We start from the raw sequence: 14,579 nt of genomic DNA on the forward strand, positions 1-14,579 counted from the left end.
AAAGATAAGGCAGCTCTATGAGTCCGAGAGCATGGAAACCAAACCCCTCTCAAAATTTTTTTTTTCTTCTTGTCGGTGTGCATTATCTAGGTACATACATACTACATACATATAAATGTGTGATGGTTCATTGTGACGGGAGATAAAGAAAGAAGATAAAGCCGAGTGACCAATCGATCGACCACCGCTTTAGTCTTGGCGCCAACGACCGCTTGGCTGGCAAGTCCGTCTTCTCCCAGCGTCGTAATAACAAGCTGTACAATAGCACCAGTTATTTCCTGTGAGAAGATGGCTTCGAAAAAGGACATGCGCAGGTTGGACCTCGGTACGTTAATTTCACCACCCATTCCCTTCTTGTCTCATTCATGACGGTGAAAACGCAGTCACTAATTGCTGTTTTCTGACACTAGCCATCCCCTATGTCGACCCGCCCGCCAACAAGGATGATGCCGATATGTCTGGTATATTAAATCTGCTACATGGATCAATTGGGGAGGAATGCCTTATTAACGCTCTGGTCCAGGCGCAATGACCAGCACCTTGCCCATGGCCGCGGTAGGTTGACATCCGGATTTCTCATGGTTGCGCGCTCCAGGGATGCTGACAGATTTCGTAGATGTTTACCCGTAACAGGTGAGATAGACTACATCTGTTCACATTAATAGGGTCATCTGTCTGACAATCCTTTGATATCCAGGATGATCGGGTGGTAGGTTGCTTTTTCTTACTATCAGCCGTATAGATGTCTAACTGGCTTTCAGGGTCTCATTCGTATTTTCGCTTCAGAACTGGCTCGGCGAAACACCCGATCAGAAAAGGACGGCATCTACTCCCGCGTATATGTCCGTTTTCATGTCATGTTTGTCTCCCACCCCCCTCTAATAAAGGGCAAGATAGATACTAACTTCTGATGCATATAGTGATGGCATTGATTGTTGTACGTCTCAAGTTCCCTAACTATCTGCCTTGCCTAGTGATCGGGTCTGGTACTTACTCATATGGTACAGACATATTTCCCTATATTCATGCCTCCGCCGGCGGCCCCAGCAGGTGCTGCTACTGCTACCCCTTCCCCATGAATAATATCGACTGTGTGGCCTTTGCGATAAAATTGAATTGCGATCCTATACCGCCCCATATATTTATTACCTAAGAAGAAAGGGGGTAGGACGGTTTTGAAGTTCAGGATGATACCCAAACTTCCATGTCCATGCGGTCATCGATTTGCCACTGTAGTACATCGTGATCACGTGGCAATGTATCAATAGTTACTCTAATACAAGTCTTGATATTTTGCTTCTGTTTCTGAGTCATGCTGGTTTTTCATATACTGTGAGATTAGATCTTAATGAGATAATACTGTGATATATAGGAAAACCATACAAGAATACAGGTAATAGTAGATCATCTGGCCGATCAGCTGGATGAAGAGACGCAGATGAGCGGCCAGGGGCTTAGTCACTGATTCACCGCCTTCCCCCACAGAGACGCTAAGTCGGGTCGCGCCCCTCAAAAGGCTCTTTCTTCTTCCTCACTTGTCTTCTCCTCAACAACACCTTCCCAGTCACCCTTCAGCTCTCCTACGAACGCTCGCGATCGCTACAAGTTACAGAGTTTTTACTCTTACCCCTCGCTTTCATACTACAACCGCTTTTAAGGGCCCGTTTCGAGAAAAGGCCGAGTTTATGTCCATCGAAAACCTCAAGACCTTCGGTAAGCCCATTTTGCCACCTCCCCTATGCCCGCTATGACTCCCCCTTAAGGTGGTGATCGCCTTGGACGAGCAAAGTCGTCGCTATAGCAGGTCTATCCGATGTTTTGTATCACGGATCTGGCCTTGATCGTTTGCAGATCGTCTTTCTCTACAGATCAGTGCCGCATGGCATTTTTTGGCGGGGTAATCCTGCTTAGGAGCCTGAGGCTGACACGTGCCCCAAACAGACCCCTTCGCCGAAGCTGACGAAGACACCGGCGAGACCAAGCAGTCTCAAAATTATATCCATATACGGATTCAGCGTATGTCCTCCATACTCTCCTCTCTATCTTCTGGATTTTCTATTCCCTTTTATCAGTTGAATCGCTCTACCTGCCCTTGGAACTTGTTACTGATATCGCTCCTTACCAGAGCGCAATGGTCGAAAAACCTTGACTACCGTTCAGGGTCTTCCTAAGAAGTTTGACCAGAAGAAGATCTTAAAGGTGATCAAGAAGAAGTTCGGTAAGTTCCTACTGCGCCGCTACCGTATAATCGCAAGGACTTCCCCTACTAACAGATGTACAGCCTGCAATGGCACCATCGTCGCTGATAGTGAGATGGGCGAGGTGATTCAGCTGCAAGGTGATCAGCGTAAAGATGTTCAGGAGTTCTTGACCGACAAGAAGGAGGGTCTCGAGCTGGATGCCAAGACTATCAAGGTCCACGGTTTCTAAAGGAGACGCCGCGCCCCGTTCCGATCCCTTCTTCCCAGTCTACTTTGCCCTCGGAGTGGTTGGATAGAAGGCATGTATCGCCTATCCTTCGTCTTAACTCTGCATTGCACCCTACGCAATTGCAGCATCTAGGTGGTTCGGTTAAGCTTCTTGTCTTTTACCTTCAACCCTCTGTGCCCGGCGTACTGGACCTGGGACCTCTGTCGTTATTATGCACTGTCTAATTTGATCCCTACCAATTGCGACACGCGATTGATGGGAGTGGGTCCTTTGTGGGCTCGACTGCTATACTCGGAATGGGATTATGACGGAACGAGGCGTTGGTAGATACCCAATATATGCATAGATGTTCTTCTGTTTCTTACCTCATCCCTGTCGTTACTCGGCTTGGAGGAAATACGTGTCGGAAGGTCTCTCGTCAGATGGATGTTATGGAGGGTTGCCTGGGGTGCGAAGGCCAATCTCTCGTTTGCACTTGCGTTCTACGTCTTCCACATGTTGTTTCTGAACTTGTCCTCACAACAGTCATTTTCAGAATAGGATGTATGCAATGCGATTTGCAATCTGCAGTGGATCTTTTGGTTACCAATAGGAATATATGTAATGGTTTTCGCGAGTAACAGATCAGAAAACTAGGCCAAGGCTCTTCATTGCTTGCGCAGTATTTCACATAGTAACCCGTTTCCCAAGGAGCATCAATCACAACTCGCGCGCCCCAACTCGATCATCCGCCACACGCATGCGAAGGAATATCGTAACAGCCCAGTCCCATAATTTCCGAGTGATAACAAAGACAGGGACCTCCGGTTCGTTTTCTCGGGTTAGATGTAACTGAAGCAGAAGTGAGGACATGCTCACAAAACTCGCAATGGAAACAACTAGTAGAGCAGCCGCCGTTTCGCGCTTAATCATGGCGTGGTTTTGGGTGGCATGGTAAAGGAACGTGAGAGTCTCCATGGGGTAAGCAACATGTCAGTCATTCCTCATTGCAGCGGAGTGAGTGGCAGACTTACAGTTGTGATGGATATCCAGGCCGGAAGGAGAAGGCGCGGATCTGAAGATGCACCCGAAAGGTAGAGGACCCATGAAGATATATAAGCAATCAATCCGTTGGTAGTAAGGAGACGAATAACAACAGCCGGTGGGGTATAATTCAAAAGCCTGTAGAATGAATGTCAGTCTCAGACTGGGATATAGATTTAGAGGGGCTGAGACACAAACTCACCATCGAGACATCATACAATCGGCAAAGAAATACGAAAGATAAGCAGATGCACAGCACTAGGGTAGGCTTTCTGTTAGTTCACTGTTTCGTCAAGATGGTCTTATGCGTGGACGTTGGGATTTTCATGGGATCGCTATCCCCGTAGACCTCCCGTCAGAGAGGCTCATACATACCCACATAATCGCCAGGGCCACCTCAGTCACCCTGAATCTTCTTTCAACATCCCACTCTTGATTGATACTATCGACAATCGCCGCCGTCCACCCCTCATGCCCCATTCCCGCCTGTATGTGGAGCAATTCAGCCAGGAAGGTGAAGGCACACCGGAGCCCCCACCATGCTGCGGGCACCGTGCTCAGTGCCCGACAGATCAGGAGAGGGAGGTACCATTTCCGGTCTACTCCCAATATGACAGCCACTCGCGGATGCAAAGCGGAGGGAACCGTTGCGTGACCGGAATCATTGCTGTTGGGGATCTGGGGTGTAGAGGATTCGTGGGACGACGGGACGATAGCAGCAGCAGCGGCTGGGGAAGCCACGTCTTTTTCGTAGGCGTCCGCCGGGAAGTTCGAGATTGAGGCTAAGAGTTGCGAGCGCAAGTCCGGGTCGAGAGTACTCAAACGAGCAGCTTCAGGGGGGTATCGGGCGTGGGGAGAGAAGGGCGGGGGAGCATCACGAGGAGGAGCCAGCCTTATGATACGGCATATGCGGCCGTTGCGCAGAAGGATTGAGAAACTGGCGAGAAAGCAAAGACTGGAAGTGATAGGAGTCAATCCTATCGAGGACTATCCCGTAAACAAGGTCGGTTTCTATCGGCGAAGATGACGGGTTGTTGACAACAAGTCGGATTCCGAGCAGCACAGCACAGCGCACAGTCAGCGACGAGACGACTTCATATGCCAGCGATAGATCCGTCCTTTAGGAAGCTGCCGATAAAGTCGACGCCATGACCTAGCGTGCGAATCAGAGAGAGCACGGCTGGCCGAACGTTCTGAGAAATGACGGGCGGAGTTGATATCACGTGAGTCATCCCGTCGGGATTTCTTTTGCGGTCTTGATCATTGGTTCTCTTTGACTCGACTCTCAATTCGTTCTGCTCGAGGTTCTCGTGGCCTTACTTCACAATGGCGTCCTCGCTGTCAAAGGGGCCCGTCTTTACGGCCGTCCGCTCCAATAACGCCGTTTTCCAACTGTACTCCTGTCAATGCCGGTTTCTTTCGCAGTCGTCCCATCGCAGTGCCATGCGGGGGATTCCCGAAAACATTTCCATCAAACAACCAGCTCAACCAAGTATGGCGACGAGGGGGATGGGTCTGTCAAGGTCTGAATTGCCTCAGGATATTGGGTTGCTGCCAGGCACATACGTTCGCCCGCTCTGGAGGGATATGCCTTCGATCTTTCAACAACCGCGGGAGCGTCTGCAATTGGAGTGGCTTTGGTTGAAATCGGGATTCCAGAATTTCTTGGGGTATGCCGTTGCCTTTCACTGTTCGTTGTATTCTCGTCTTTTACGATAACCGAAAACGCGGAGCACCGCGATGCGCGGAAGTGATCTACTAGGATGGGTGCAAGAAACTAACTGGCGGACAGTCTTGTCGCTTATTGCAAATGGTTTAATTCTGGGTTACCGCTCCGTCTGAAGGAGCGTCGGCAGGCTGCTCGTGAGCTCCACCAGCGCATGTACTCTGCGTTCGCTAAGTAAGTTCTACCCAATCCACATGCCGCGGGCTGGTGAGATCCTGATCATGCCATCCGTCACACAGGGGAGACATCAGTACCCTGCGCAAGGTCTGCTGCACCGGCCTTGCCAACAACCTTTCCTCCCGTATCGCCAACCGCCCCAGGGATGAGAAAGTCAGCTGGTCTCTTGACAAATACAACCGCACTCCAGCAACTCTTCTCACCGGAATCCGTGTGTTGTCGGACCGTGCTACTCAAATCCCCGAGATCCCCGATTCTGGAGTGCGACAGGTCGTGGTGCGTATCACAAGCAGACAGTCTACTGGGAAGTCCAAGGTGGTCAAGACGGGCAAGTCTGAAGTCTCCGTCGAGTCTACCGCTCCGCCCAAGCAACAAGACTGCACCGAATACATTGTTCTCCAGAAGCTTCGGTGGTATGGCGAGGACGAGGACTGGCGCATTTGGGGCCACGCTACGCCTACCACTGTGGAAGACCTCGCCAACCCCATGTTCGTCTCCGGACTGACGTTTGCAGAGCGTATGGAAGCCATGAAGGAACAGTTTCAAGGAAAGAAATAAGCCCCATCATACGCAGAAATCACGCCAATAGCTGTATAACGAGCCCCTAATGGCTAAGAGGTAGAGCCCAGACTCCTGGCACTCATCTCCAGAATGAGCGAGAGGCATGTCATTGCCTCGTCACGACGTACAAAAAGTGCCCTGGCTTTTCGTTGAGAATGTCATCTCACTTCATCTTTCCCCCTTACAGGATCATGCTGTGCCTCTGACAGCCAATTTCGATTCTACCCGTGTCTTAAAACTACCCCATGTTCCCGGGTTTTTGCATTCTCACCATGTATTCAGCGGGCTCTCGAAGGACTTCGCATTGCCACACTTCATCATTTGTACTATATCCGGTTTTTGCTGTCATTTTCCAACTTGTAATTATCCAACAGGCTTCGTCAATTCAATCATAGAAAGAACGTGACATGATCAAAACCGAACTGAAGACGACTTGATTGCGCTAAATCCACTAGAATTACATTATAGGCAAGTAATGATATCTCATCAGGATATTTCACCGGTCCAAATATCACTATATACATACGTTAGAAAAAGGAGGTTGGCTTGCAAGGCAAGGCAAACGAAGAAAGATGGCCATGGCCTTTTGTTCTCGAGGCGCAACTAATCATCATCGAAGATCTGGAAAGTGTTCAAAAGAACCGTCTCTATAACCCGGACTTGCCAACCAGCGTCGGCGACATTGCCGCCGGAATTGGCACCCATAAGAGTAGGTCTAATAGCAAAATATATGGTTAACTTTTGTACGGCCCCTGACAGGGTGAATACGTTGACTTACCCGAAACAGATGGCAATGTTTCCTGCGTTCATACGGTTTTGGGTGTAATGTTCTTGCACCTTATGGAGATGCTAAAATCAAGCAGATTAGACTTTGGACTGTACAGAGCATGGGACTGAGAACATACCAGGGTCAAGGCTCTCAGTGTGGCGTAGTGTGCGTCGGGAAGATTATTTACAAGCGCATGAAGTGAGTCTCGACGCTGAACATCATCGTCAATGCCTGAAGCAGATGTCAGTACGATAAAGAAGGTCCTGAATCTAGGAGTTAACAGCTTACGGGCTGCGTTGATGAAGTCAGCATAAGACTGCGATGTGAACAGAGGGTCAGGCAAATCTCTAAAGAACTGCTTGAGTAACCCAGCAACACTGTTTACGTCATGATAAAAGTTTTCCGGGGTTGTGAAATCGACCTGCGCTGAATCTGATGACGAAATGTTAGAGCAAGATCTCTACATCTATGAGACAAGGGCTGGCCCACCATTATCGAAAAGTTGTTTCATCTGATTGATATGATTCGCACTTCCGGAAAGTCGATAAATGCCCTCCATATCCAGGCCAAAAAGTTCAATGGCTTGGAAGCATTGGTACACAATCATTGGAACGGCGGTTCCATCTCTCAAATACAAATCTTCCAAAGAAACCCCAAAGACTGGTTTCAACGGGGGAAGGTGCTGCTGGAAGTTGCCTCCAGTTCCTCCAGCTGGTGGCAACGGGGTCGGTGCCGCTGCCAGGGATGGCGGATTTAAGGGCTGCTTTTCCGGCACAGCGGGACCTTCGCTCACTGGATAAGGCGGCTGGAATGTTGAGGATGGGTAAGAGTCTGGATTGTGCGGGTAAGACGACTGCGGAGTGTTTGGAACGGGAGCTGCAGCTGGTGGTGCTGGTGCGGGAGACTGTTGCGAAGACTGAGCCGGAAGATGTTGCTGGGAATATGACTGAAGCAACATTGACGAATTGCGTTTGTTTTGTGTACTAGTCTGAGAGGCTGGGACAACAGGCCCAGTAGTACCTCCAAGCGTCTGATGGCAGGGGTTAATAGATAGAGAGAAAGCTGGGGCTTATGGAACTTACCGGATGGCGTTCATACTTAATCTGTTCTGAAGTTACCGCCCCGGGATTATTCTGATGGCTTAGCACATAATCGCGGTAGTCTTTGTCATTATCAATCTGATGGATAACTTCATAGAGACTCTTCGGTGCGGTGGCAGCATTCCCCGCACTATCTTTCAGGGGACTGATAGATAATCCCTGACCCAGTAGAAGTTTCTCGTTAAAAGTTGCTAAGCACAGTCAGTAATGAAACCGTGGCGTCATGGATACCGAAAAGGTATAAGCGTACCGAATTTCTGCATCTGCAACGTAAGGCCAGAGTCACATTCCGAGATCAATTGCTGGATGTTGTGCACAGCTTGAGGTCGGTGGGTGGAAACCAACTCCTGCCGGGCCGCTTGGGCCGCTTGTACTTTGGACGCATAATCCGAGTCTGCATTTTGGACCTTGCGGAACAGCTCTTCCTCATGCTGAGCGGCCGACTTTGGACCCTTTAGACCAAACTTTCCACCCTGCTTATCTCCTGTCTTTACCCGATCGTATTGCTCCGCAAGCGATTCGTATTTGGCCTTCGCTTTCTCCGCTGCTGCCTCTGCCTCCAGCACTCTCTTTTCCGCACTCAGGCCGGTTTGTTTCCACTGCTTGCGACCTCGCTCAATATTTGACGCTAACTCGTGAAGATTATCAGCCATCTGCTGCAGGGACACCGCGAACTGCAGTCCATGATCCGCCATGCGGTCATGAAATCGACTCAGGTCATTATGGCTCTGGCCATAGGTACCTTGACGGTTATCGGTGCGGACGGAGGCATCGAGGAGAGAGCGGGACAATTTTCGCAAGCCTTGAGCATGCTCCTCTTCCAGAGAAGATCGCTTCTTAAGGAATGTTGAGAAATCCTGGATTTTCTGTGGTCAGCACGATGGCAACATTAAGGGGTCACCGATCCGTGGACGAACCCTAGCCGAGGCGACGCTTTGTTTCAACCGGGTCAGGAGGGTGGTGATACCGATCTATGTGATACAAGTTCCAATCAGTAACCTAGCCTTTCAATGATTGAACTTAATGGACGATTATTTACATCTGAGTAAACAACTTTGTCCATACGAGCCTTAAGCTCATCTGAGATCGCCGAGTGGCCGGCGGAATCAGCACTTGCTCGTGGCGCATCGGCATCTCGCGGGGACGGCGCAGAAGGCGCAGGGCCATCGTGGAGACTGACGTCTGCCATAGAGAATAATAATACGGGTAGCGAACGATAGAGGAAACGGCCAGTGTACCGGAAGTAAAAAGAGAGAACTGAAGTTGGTTTTGTAGATCGCGGAAGCCTAATGATAGTTTCAATGGATAACGTAAGTTGGTGTTGGTAAAGCAGCTTGGAAGCATACGGAGTAATGGTTGGGCGGTGGGGGGTGGAGGCAGAATATAGTACCTAATTTAGGTAAATGGCGGTTCAGGTACCAAAATTCCTCCCAGAACACCTTACGCTTCTCGGCTTAGTGGCGCAGTTTTTAGCTGGTGTGGCAGTGACGGCGACGTCATTAGGCTTCAGTGTTCTGTCCATTCCCGTGACTTTGGGTGGATACTAGACAACCGTCTGAGTACACGGTACTTTGTACTCCCAGTGATGCATTTATTTAATTCTTGACTCGGAGTAAATTCAATCTCCAGCATAGATCCATGTTCATATCTGTAGAAGGTTGACGATCTTGAGAGCTGACTGCTAAAGTGGTGTATAGTTCTGATGTCCGTTTTGGCATGATTCTTTGTATCATAGCATGGATGAATGGTGGTGATACGTAATGGGTACCATACTAAATACACTGTATAGTATCATAATATGCCCAGTGATCAGTATGAAGAGAGGAACTGGAGACCGCAGGTTAAATCAGGTGCACGCAGACCTTAGTACTGTTGTACTAAGGTTACTCTGGAGAAATGCCTCAGGCCAGTGATGAGTCAGCCTGTCAGCAACCTCCGAGTTTCGCGACACTTCAACACCTGAACTTTTCTTCCGATTTCCGGAACGTAACCTGGTTCCTTGACCGTTTCCCTCTTCGTTTCGCATGTGTCAATGGGCCCCGCTGTTCCATACCGGCGGGCGACGTCTGATTTATACTGATGGACCTGGAGTTCCGGGGTGTCATGGCACCGCATGGACTGCCTACACATGCGAGTCTCTTAACGCCTTCGGGCACTCCCAGCGACCTTCGGAACAACCCCAGAATGCCCCGGCCCGTCACAAGTTTCGATCTATCAGCCAGGAGTTCGGAACCTTGCGAAATGGAGAAGATTCCCCCAATCACGGGGAAGCGCCGGGGTGGTAGTAGAAAGGCTTGTAATGAGTGTAAGCAGCAAAAGGTAAGCCTGCATCCACCACTTCACTCCTCTAGCCCATCTGCCTCAAGATAGAATAAGCGTATCGCGCCTCCTAATTCTGGCCTCCACCGTCGTTGCGTACTCTATCTCCATCACGAACCACTGGCTAAACATGGGGATTCGCACACCGTAGTTGCGGTGTGATATTGTACAGACGCCCGCCGCAGCGTGCTCACGCTGTCGGCGACTTCAAATAGAATGCAAGGTCGAACCTAGCTTCAAGCGCATCTCGAAAAGAAGGTAAAACTTAACCATCGGGCCCAAAGTCAAGCGAATCCTGCATGGCTGACTGTGCTTCAAACAGGCGTAATGCAGAGATGGAAAAGGAGATCGCAGAGCTACGTCGACGACTGGCTACTTCTGCTGAACCTCATGGCGTGGAAGCAACAGTCAGCGACGAGCTATCCCCATGTTCAGAAGAGGTGTTCTGTGGCCCTGATTCGGCCGTTTCGAACAGAACACGAACGCTATCTGCTCCGCTGGAAGCACAGCCCTTGGCGACCCCGTTATCCATCCAGAGGGGTGCCTCCATTATGTCCCAGGAGGACAATATGTGGAGATTGGAAGATGTTTCACTGTCCCGGCCAAGAGTCGCACGGTTATTTGAACAGTAATCAGTTCCCTCCTTGGATTCAGGCCCCTGTCAACCCTAACAACAGGTCAGGTACTTTAAATACTATCATCCCTTCCTACCGCTTTTGAATCCCCAAAAGCCTCCCGAAGAGTATCTTCGTCGTTGCCCCCTGCAGGCATGGACGATTCTCTGCGTCGCAAGTCGAAGGGCTCCATCAGAGCCTGGACTTCTCACTGCACTCTCTGGCCCCTTTAATCGACTCCTGTGGTCAACGATTACCGGAATTCCGCAGGACTATCGTGTGGTGAAAGCTCTTTGTCTTCTCTGCACGTGGCCGCTCCCCACGACAAGTCAAATAACCGACGCGACCTTTATGCTTAGCGGACTGATGATGCAGATTGCCATGCAACTGGGATTGCATCGGCCGGTGCAACCGGAGGAGTTCACAACCTTCCGGATGGAAGTCCAAGGGGAGGCTGTAAAAGATCGAATACAAACATGGGCGATATGTAATATTGTAGCTCAGAAGTAAGTCATCCTGTTCTACACGGATACATGTAGCGCTAACTCTCACTGCACTAGTGTTGCTACTGGCTACGGGCAACCGCCTGGCACTATCTACGACTGGGCGCTCGAGCCAGCGTCTCTCCAAGACGCGGATTATCACCCTTCCCATGACCTTCAAACTCGATTGCGAATCGAGAAGTTCTGTGATCGAGTGACGAAGTCATTGTACAGCAGTAAACCTGAACCCGCGGAGTTTATTAGCTCTGAGAAGTTGTTGATTGTGCAGCTGTTGGAAAATGAGCTGAGAGACATGGAGGTCGATCTTGGCCGAGATATCTCTAGTAAGTCTCGTCTGCGCCCCTTCGTTCTCGAACGAGGTCTAATATGGTCTCCGTTAGACATCAACATGATCCATCTACGAGCAGCTGAGCTGCATTTGCGGTACTTTGTATTTTTAGGTTCTAACCCACGAAGTGACGATTTAACGAAACTTTTCATTGCCACCACGTCATTCCTTGGACGAGTATTAGATCTCGAAACATCTCCTGGGGAGCTGATTGGCCATGCGACTAATTATATTCTTCAAATGATCGTATCCGCTGCGTTTGCCCTGATGAAGTTGTTAAAAAGTGACTTTAGTCGCCACATTGACTTCGACCACGGGAAGCTTCTGTTCAATGGTGCCATTTCAGCCATCCGGCGGATTAGCGTCATGGATCACGACCGTCCGGTGCGCCTGGCCGATATTTTAGCTCAGATGTGGAATGCGGGGGGCTCCGATCCCAGCGGAGAGGAGGCTTTACTGCTGAAGGTGCGCTGCCGAATGAGTATGAGCCATGTCTATGATACCGTTTGGCGTTGGCGGCAACGATTCCGGCCGGTCAAGAGCGTCGAAGATGCTCAAGGTATGTCTTCTTTTTTCCTTCTTCTTCGTACCTGTAGCTTATTGGTGCAGCTTCTCTAGCCAACCCGAACCTGTCGGCGACGGCTGGCCCTGTTTCTCGACAGGACGATTCGCTGGAGGACCCCGGGCTGATGTACGCGCCCAACTTCGACCAAAATGGAGCATTTATTAGCGATGTCGGATTTTCCGAGGTGTTTGATTCTCTCAACTGGGTGTTTGACGGAATTCCGGACTCGTTTGTTGCTCCTCCCGTTATGTAGACGCACTTGTACCACCATCTGGGCGGCAGGTTCCTTTGATCCCGATCACATTTCAACGTAAGAGGGAGAACCAAAAAGAAAAGTTCATTGTGGATACCAGTTTCATTGTATATACTTTTTTAGCTAGATATTCAATGCGATCGCAGTTGGGGATCCAACCGCATTCATACACAACACATACCAAGTTTGTTAGTCATCGCGCAGGGATGAATCGAATCCCCCGCATATCCTGTCGGTCAACCATGACATCCCTTTTGCTTCCTGCATGGCCTGGATCATCTTTCGTACATATTATCGATCAGATTGGCAATCCCAGTAACTGACCATCGCAAAATGGCTTCTGAAGAGGTGAATGTGGTGGCCATCATGTACCCTAAGCCCGGCAAGCATGACGAAGTAAGTGAAGTCCCCTTCCCCTTCGCCACTACGGCGTAACATATACTATGTATTGCTTTTCAGGATGCATCCGACTTTCTCTTGAGAGAATTTGACCGCTGACAAGGAATAACGTCACTAGCTCTCAAGTCATATCTCGGAACTCACCCGCCAAGTACATGCCACCGAACCCGATACGTTAGTTTACTATGCCTTTTCTATAAAAGATGGAAATGAGATAATGGTCGTGGAAAGGTATGTTTGAACCTCGGTGGCCAGTCTGAGGCCCGATGGCTCATGGACGAACAGGTACAGAAACCAGGATGCACTCCACATGCATCTGCTCAGTCCATATTTCCAGGAATTCGGCAGCAAAGCGGCTGGGCTGATGGAGCGGCCGTACGATGTGAAGGTTGGACATGGGATTCTTCCTTCCTCGGTTGGCGTTACTCGTGTTCAGTCATAATCCTTCTTAATGTTTCTTTCTTTCTTTCTTTTTTTTTTTTTTGTCTTTTTCTATTTATGTTCCCTATTCTGTATTTCTGTCTTTATTCTCCAACAGGGTTATATTTCTTTTGTCTTTTGGTTAGTAGCAGTATAGTGATGGTTGACTCGCCAGTCGATAGACAGTACTATAATGGAATGATGATATAGTCGCTACTACGTATTCTTTTACGGATGCGATAGACCCGAGGGATCATCCAAATCGTAATCCGATTGAGCGCCACCTGTAGGGCCATGCATACTTGGCTTGCATGATATCACACCAGGATAGAGGCATAAATGCGGAGACTCCAACCAGTCGCAAACAATGGATGGGATCTAAAAATACCGATTGGGGAGGAGGTTTCGTTTTTTTGGTGGCGGTCAATGCAGCCACTGCCAATGGTGGCTACCATCCGGTTGGCTTCTTTTTCTTTTCTGTTCTCTATTTTTCTTTTTTCTTTTGTTTATGGGATTAGAATTAGAGCCCTTGAATGCGGCCCGGTAGGGTTATAAATTATGTATCTTCACTTGTTTTCTGTTTTGATAGTGACGGAGGCTAAAGGAATTAGGATACGGTACGGTAATGCTTTAATGCTGGGACGTATGGATGTACATACTAGTGCATAAGTACATACATACATACAGTATGAATCTATTTTGTTTTCTACGATAAGAGACAAGAGGGAACTAGTTTGTTAGTTAGTTACTATGGTAAGTGTTATGTAAGTCTGTCATGAACGACTTTTGGTACCGCCCCTGAACCAAACTTCCTCAACAACTGTACCTTGGATGTCGGCGAGGAAGTGCAGGAATTGGCTATAATTATAGTAAGGGCCACAGAAAGACAACCAGAATGAGGCGCGATTCGAGGAGAACGCAGATGGAGAGGTAGAGAACGATTGCCAGTCAGCATACAGGAAGAGACCGCGTCCAAGTACCTAGTATCATACTGTAGGGACCTAACCAGGCTAACAAACTAAAAGTTGGTTTAGTGCTTCCAAAATCCCCAGCCGACTCGACCTTAAGCAACAACCGTGTAGTCGCCTCGGACTTTCCCATATCATTGGCGCTTAATCACCAGCCATTCAGTGTTGATTTTCCCTGCTATCGATTGAAGGATGATTTCGATTTAGGGGTGATTTGGGGCTCAGGCAAACCAGCCGAGGAAGGAAAATCTGATATTCGCGTCATAATATCGGAGAAAGCAATATAGTTGGCTGGATAGGATTGAATTGATGGAGTTGATAGATTAATTAATTAATTAATTCTGGATTATTATTATTTATTTCTATTTTTTGTATTTTCCACTTTCCATTTTTGATTTTTGATTTTTTTTCCCTCTTTTCTTGA

At 48.9% G+C, this 14,579-nt stretch overlaps 6 protein-coding genes across 6 annotated transcripts; 4 read left to right on the forward strand and 2 right to left on the reverse strand.

Moving 5' to 3' along the window:
- Positions 1 to 288: 288 nt before the first annotated feature.
- Positions 289 to 2,430, forward strand: BDV37DRAFT_271794 (SUI1 family translation initiation factor; the record flags this gene model as incomplete). The annotated part of the gene is made up of 9 exons (XM_032084771.1): positions 289 to 325; positions 411 to 461; positions 524 to 555; positions 617 to 633; positions 762 to 859; positions 921 to 941; positions 1,942 to 2,016; positions 2,126 to 2,218; positions 2,282 to 2,430. 9 exons carry the CDS (start codon positions 289 to 291, stop codon positions 2,428 to 2,430), a joined length of 573 nt encoding a protein of 190 aa, XP_031941196.1.
- A 699-nt stretch (positions 2,431 to 3,129) lies between these two features.
- BDV37DRAFT_283357 (N-glycosylation protein-domain-containing protein) lies at positions 3,130 to 4,685 on the reverse strand (the record flags this gene model as incomplete). The annotated part of the gene is made up of 5 exons (XM_032087271.1): positions 3,130 to 3,381; positions 3,444 to 3,591; positions 3,656 to 3,711; positions 3,829 to 4,430; positions 4,607 to 4,685. The coding sequence occupies 5 exons, from the start codon at positions 4,683 to 4,685 to the stop codon at positions 3,130 to 3,132; spliced, it is 1,137 nt and encodes a 378-aa protein (XP_031941197.1).
- BDV37DRAFT_125835 (uncharacterized protein) lies at positions 4,507 to 6,574 on the forward strand. Its single transcript, XM_032078649.1, has 3 exons — positions 4,507 to 5,123; positions 5,246 to 5,353; positions 5,419 to 6,574. Exons 1-3 carry the CDS (start codon positions 4,780 to 4,782, stop codon positions 5,912 to 5,914), a joined length of 948 nt encoding a protein of 315 aa, XP_031941198.1. The 5' UTR covers positions 4,507 to 4,779; the 3' UTR covers positions 5,915 to 6,574.
- rgd1 (putative Rho GTPase activator (Rgd1)) lies at positions 5,941 to 8,975 on the reverse strand (the record flags this gene model as incomplete). The annotated part of the gene is made up of 9 exons (XM_032089592.1): positions 5,941 to 6,632; positions 6,696 to 6,766; positions 6,823 to 6,917; positions 6,975 to 7,118; positions 7,176 to 7,716; positions 7,769 to 7,977; positions 8,037 to 8,643; positions 8,704 to 8,757; positions 8,826 to 8,975. 9 exons carry the CDS (start codon positions 8,973 to 8,975, stop codon positions 6,521 to 6,523), a joined length of 1,983 nt encoding a protein of 660 aa, XP_031941199.1. The 3' UTR covers positions 5,941 to 6,520.
- A 389-nt stretch (positions 8,976 to 9,364) lies between these two features.
- On the forward strand, positions 9,365 to 12,542 carry BDV37DRAFT_249033 (transcription factor domain-containing protein). The gene is made up of 7 exons (XM_032082028.1): positions 9,365 to 10,105; positions 10,257 to 10,363; positions 10,428 to 10,733; positions 10,788 to 11,225; positions 11,280 to 11,545; positions 11,603 to 12,109; positions 12,160 to 12,542. Exons 1-7 carry the CDS (start codon positions 9,866 to 9,868, stop codon positions 12,366 to 12,368), a joined length of 2,073 nt encoding a protein of 690 aa, XP_031941200.1. The 5' UTR covers positions 9,365 to 9,865; the 3' UTR covers positions 12,369 to 12,542.
- BDV37DRAFT_249034 (putative quinol monooxygenase) lies at positions 12,426 to 13,214 on the forward strand. Its single transcript, XM_032082029.1, has 4 exons — positions 12,426 to 12,477; positions 12,550 to 12,764; positions 12,886 to 12,998; positions 13,053 to 13,214. The coding sequence occupies exons 2-4, from the start codon at positions 12,702 to 12,704 to the stop codon at positions 13,207 to 13,209; spliced, it is 333 nt and encodes a 110-aa protein (XP_031941201.1). The 5' UTR covers positions 12,426 to 12,477; positions 12,550 to 12,701; the 3' UTR covers positions 13,210 to 13,214.
- Positions 13,215 to 14,579: the final 1,365 nt, after the last annotated feature.

Source organism: Aspergillus pseudonomiae (genome assembly GCF_009193645.1).
Source record: "Aspergillus pseudonomiae strain CBS 119388 unplaced genomic scaffold BDV37scaffold_35, whole genome shotgun sequence".
Taxonomy (NCBI): Eukaryota; Fungi; Ascomycota; class Eurotiomycetes; order Eurotiales; family Aspergillaceae; genus Aspergillus; species Aspergillus pseudonomiae.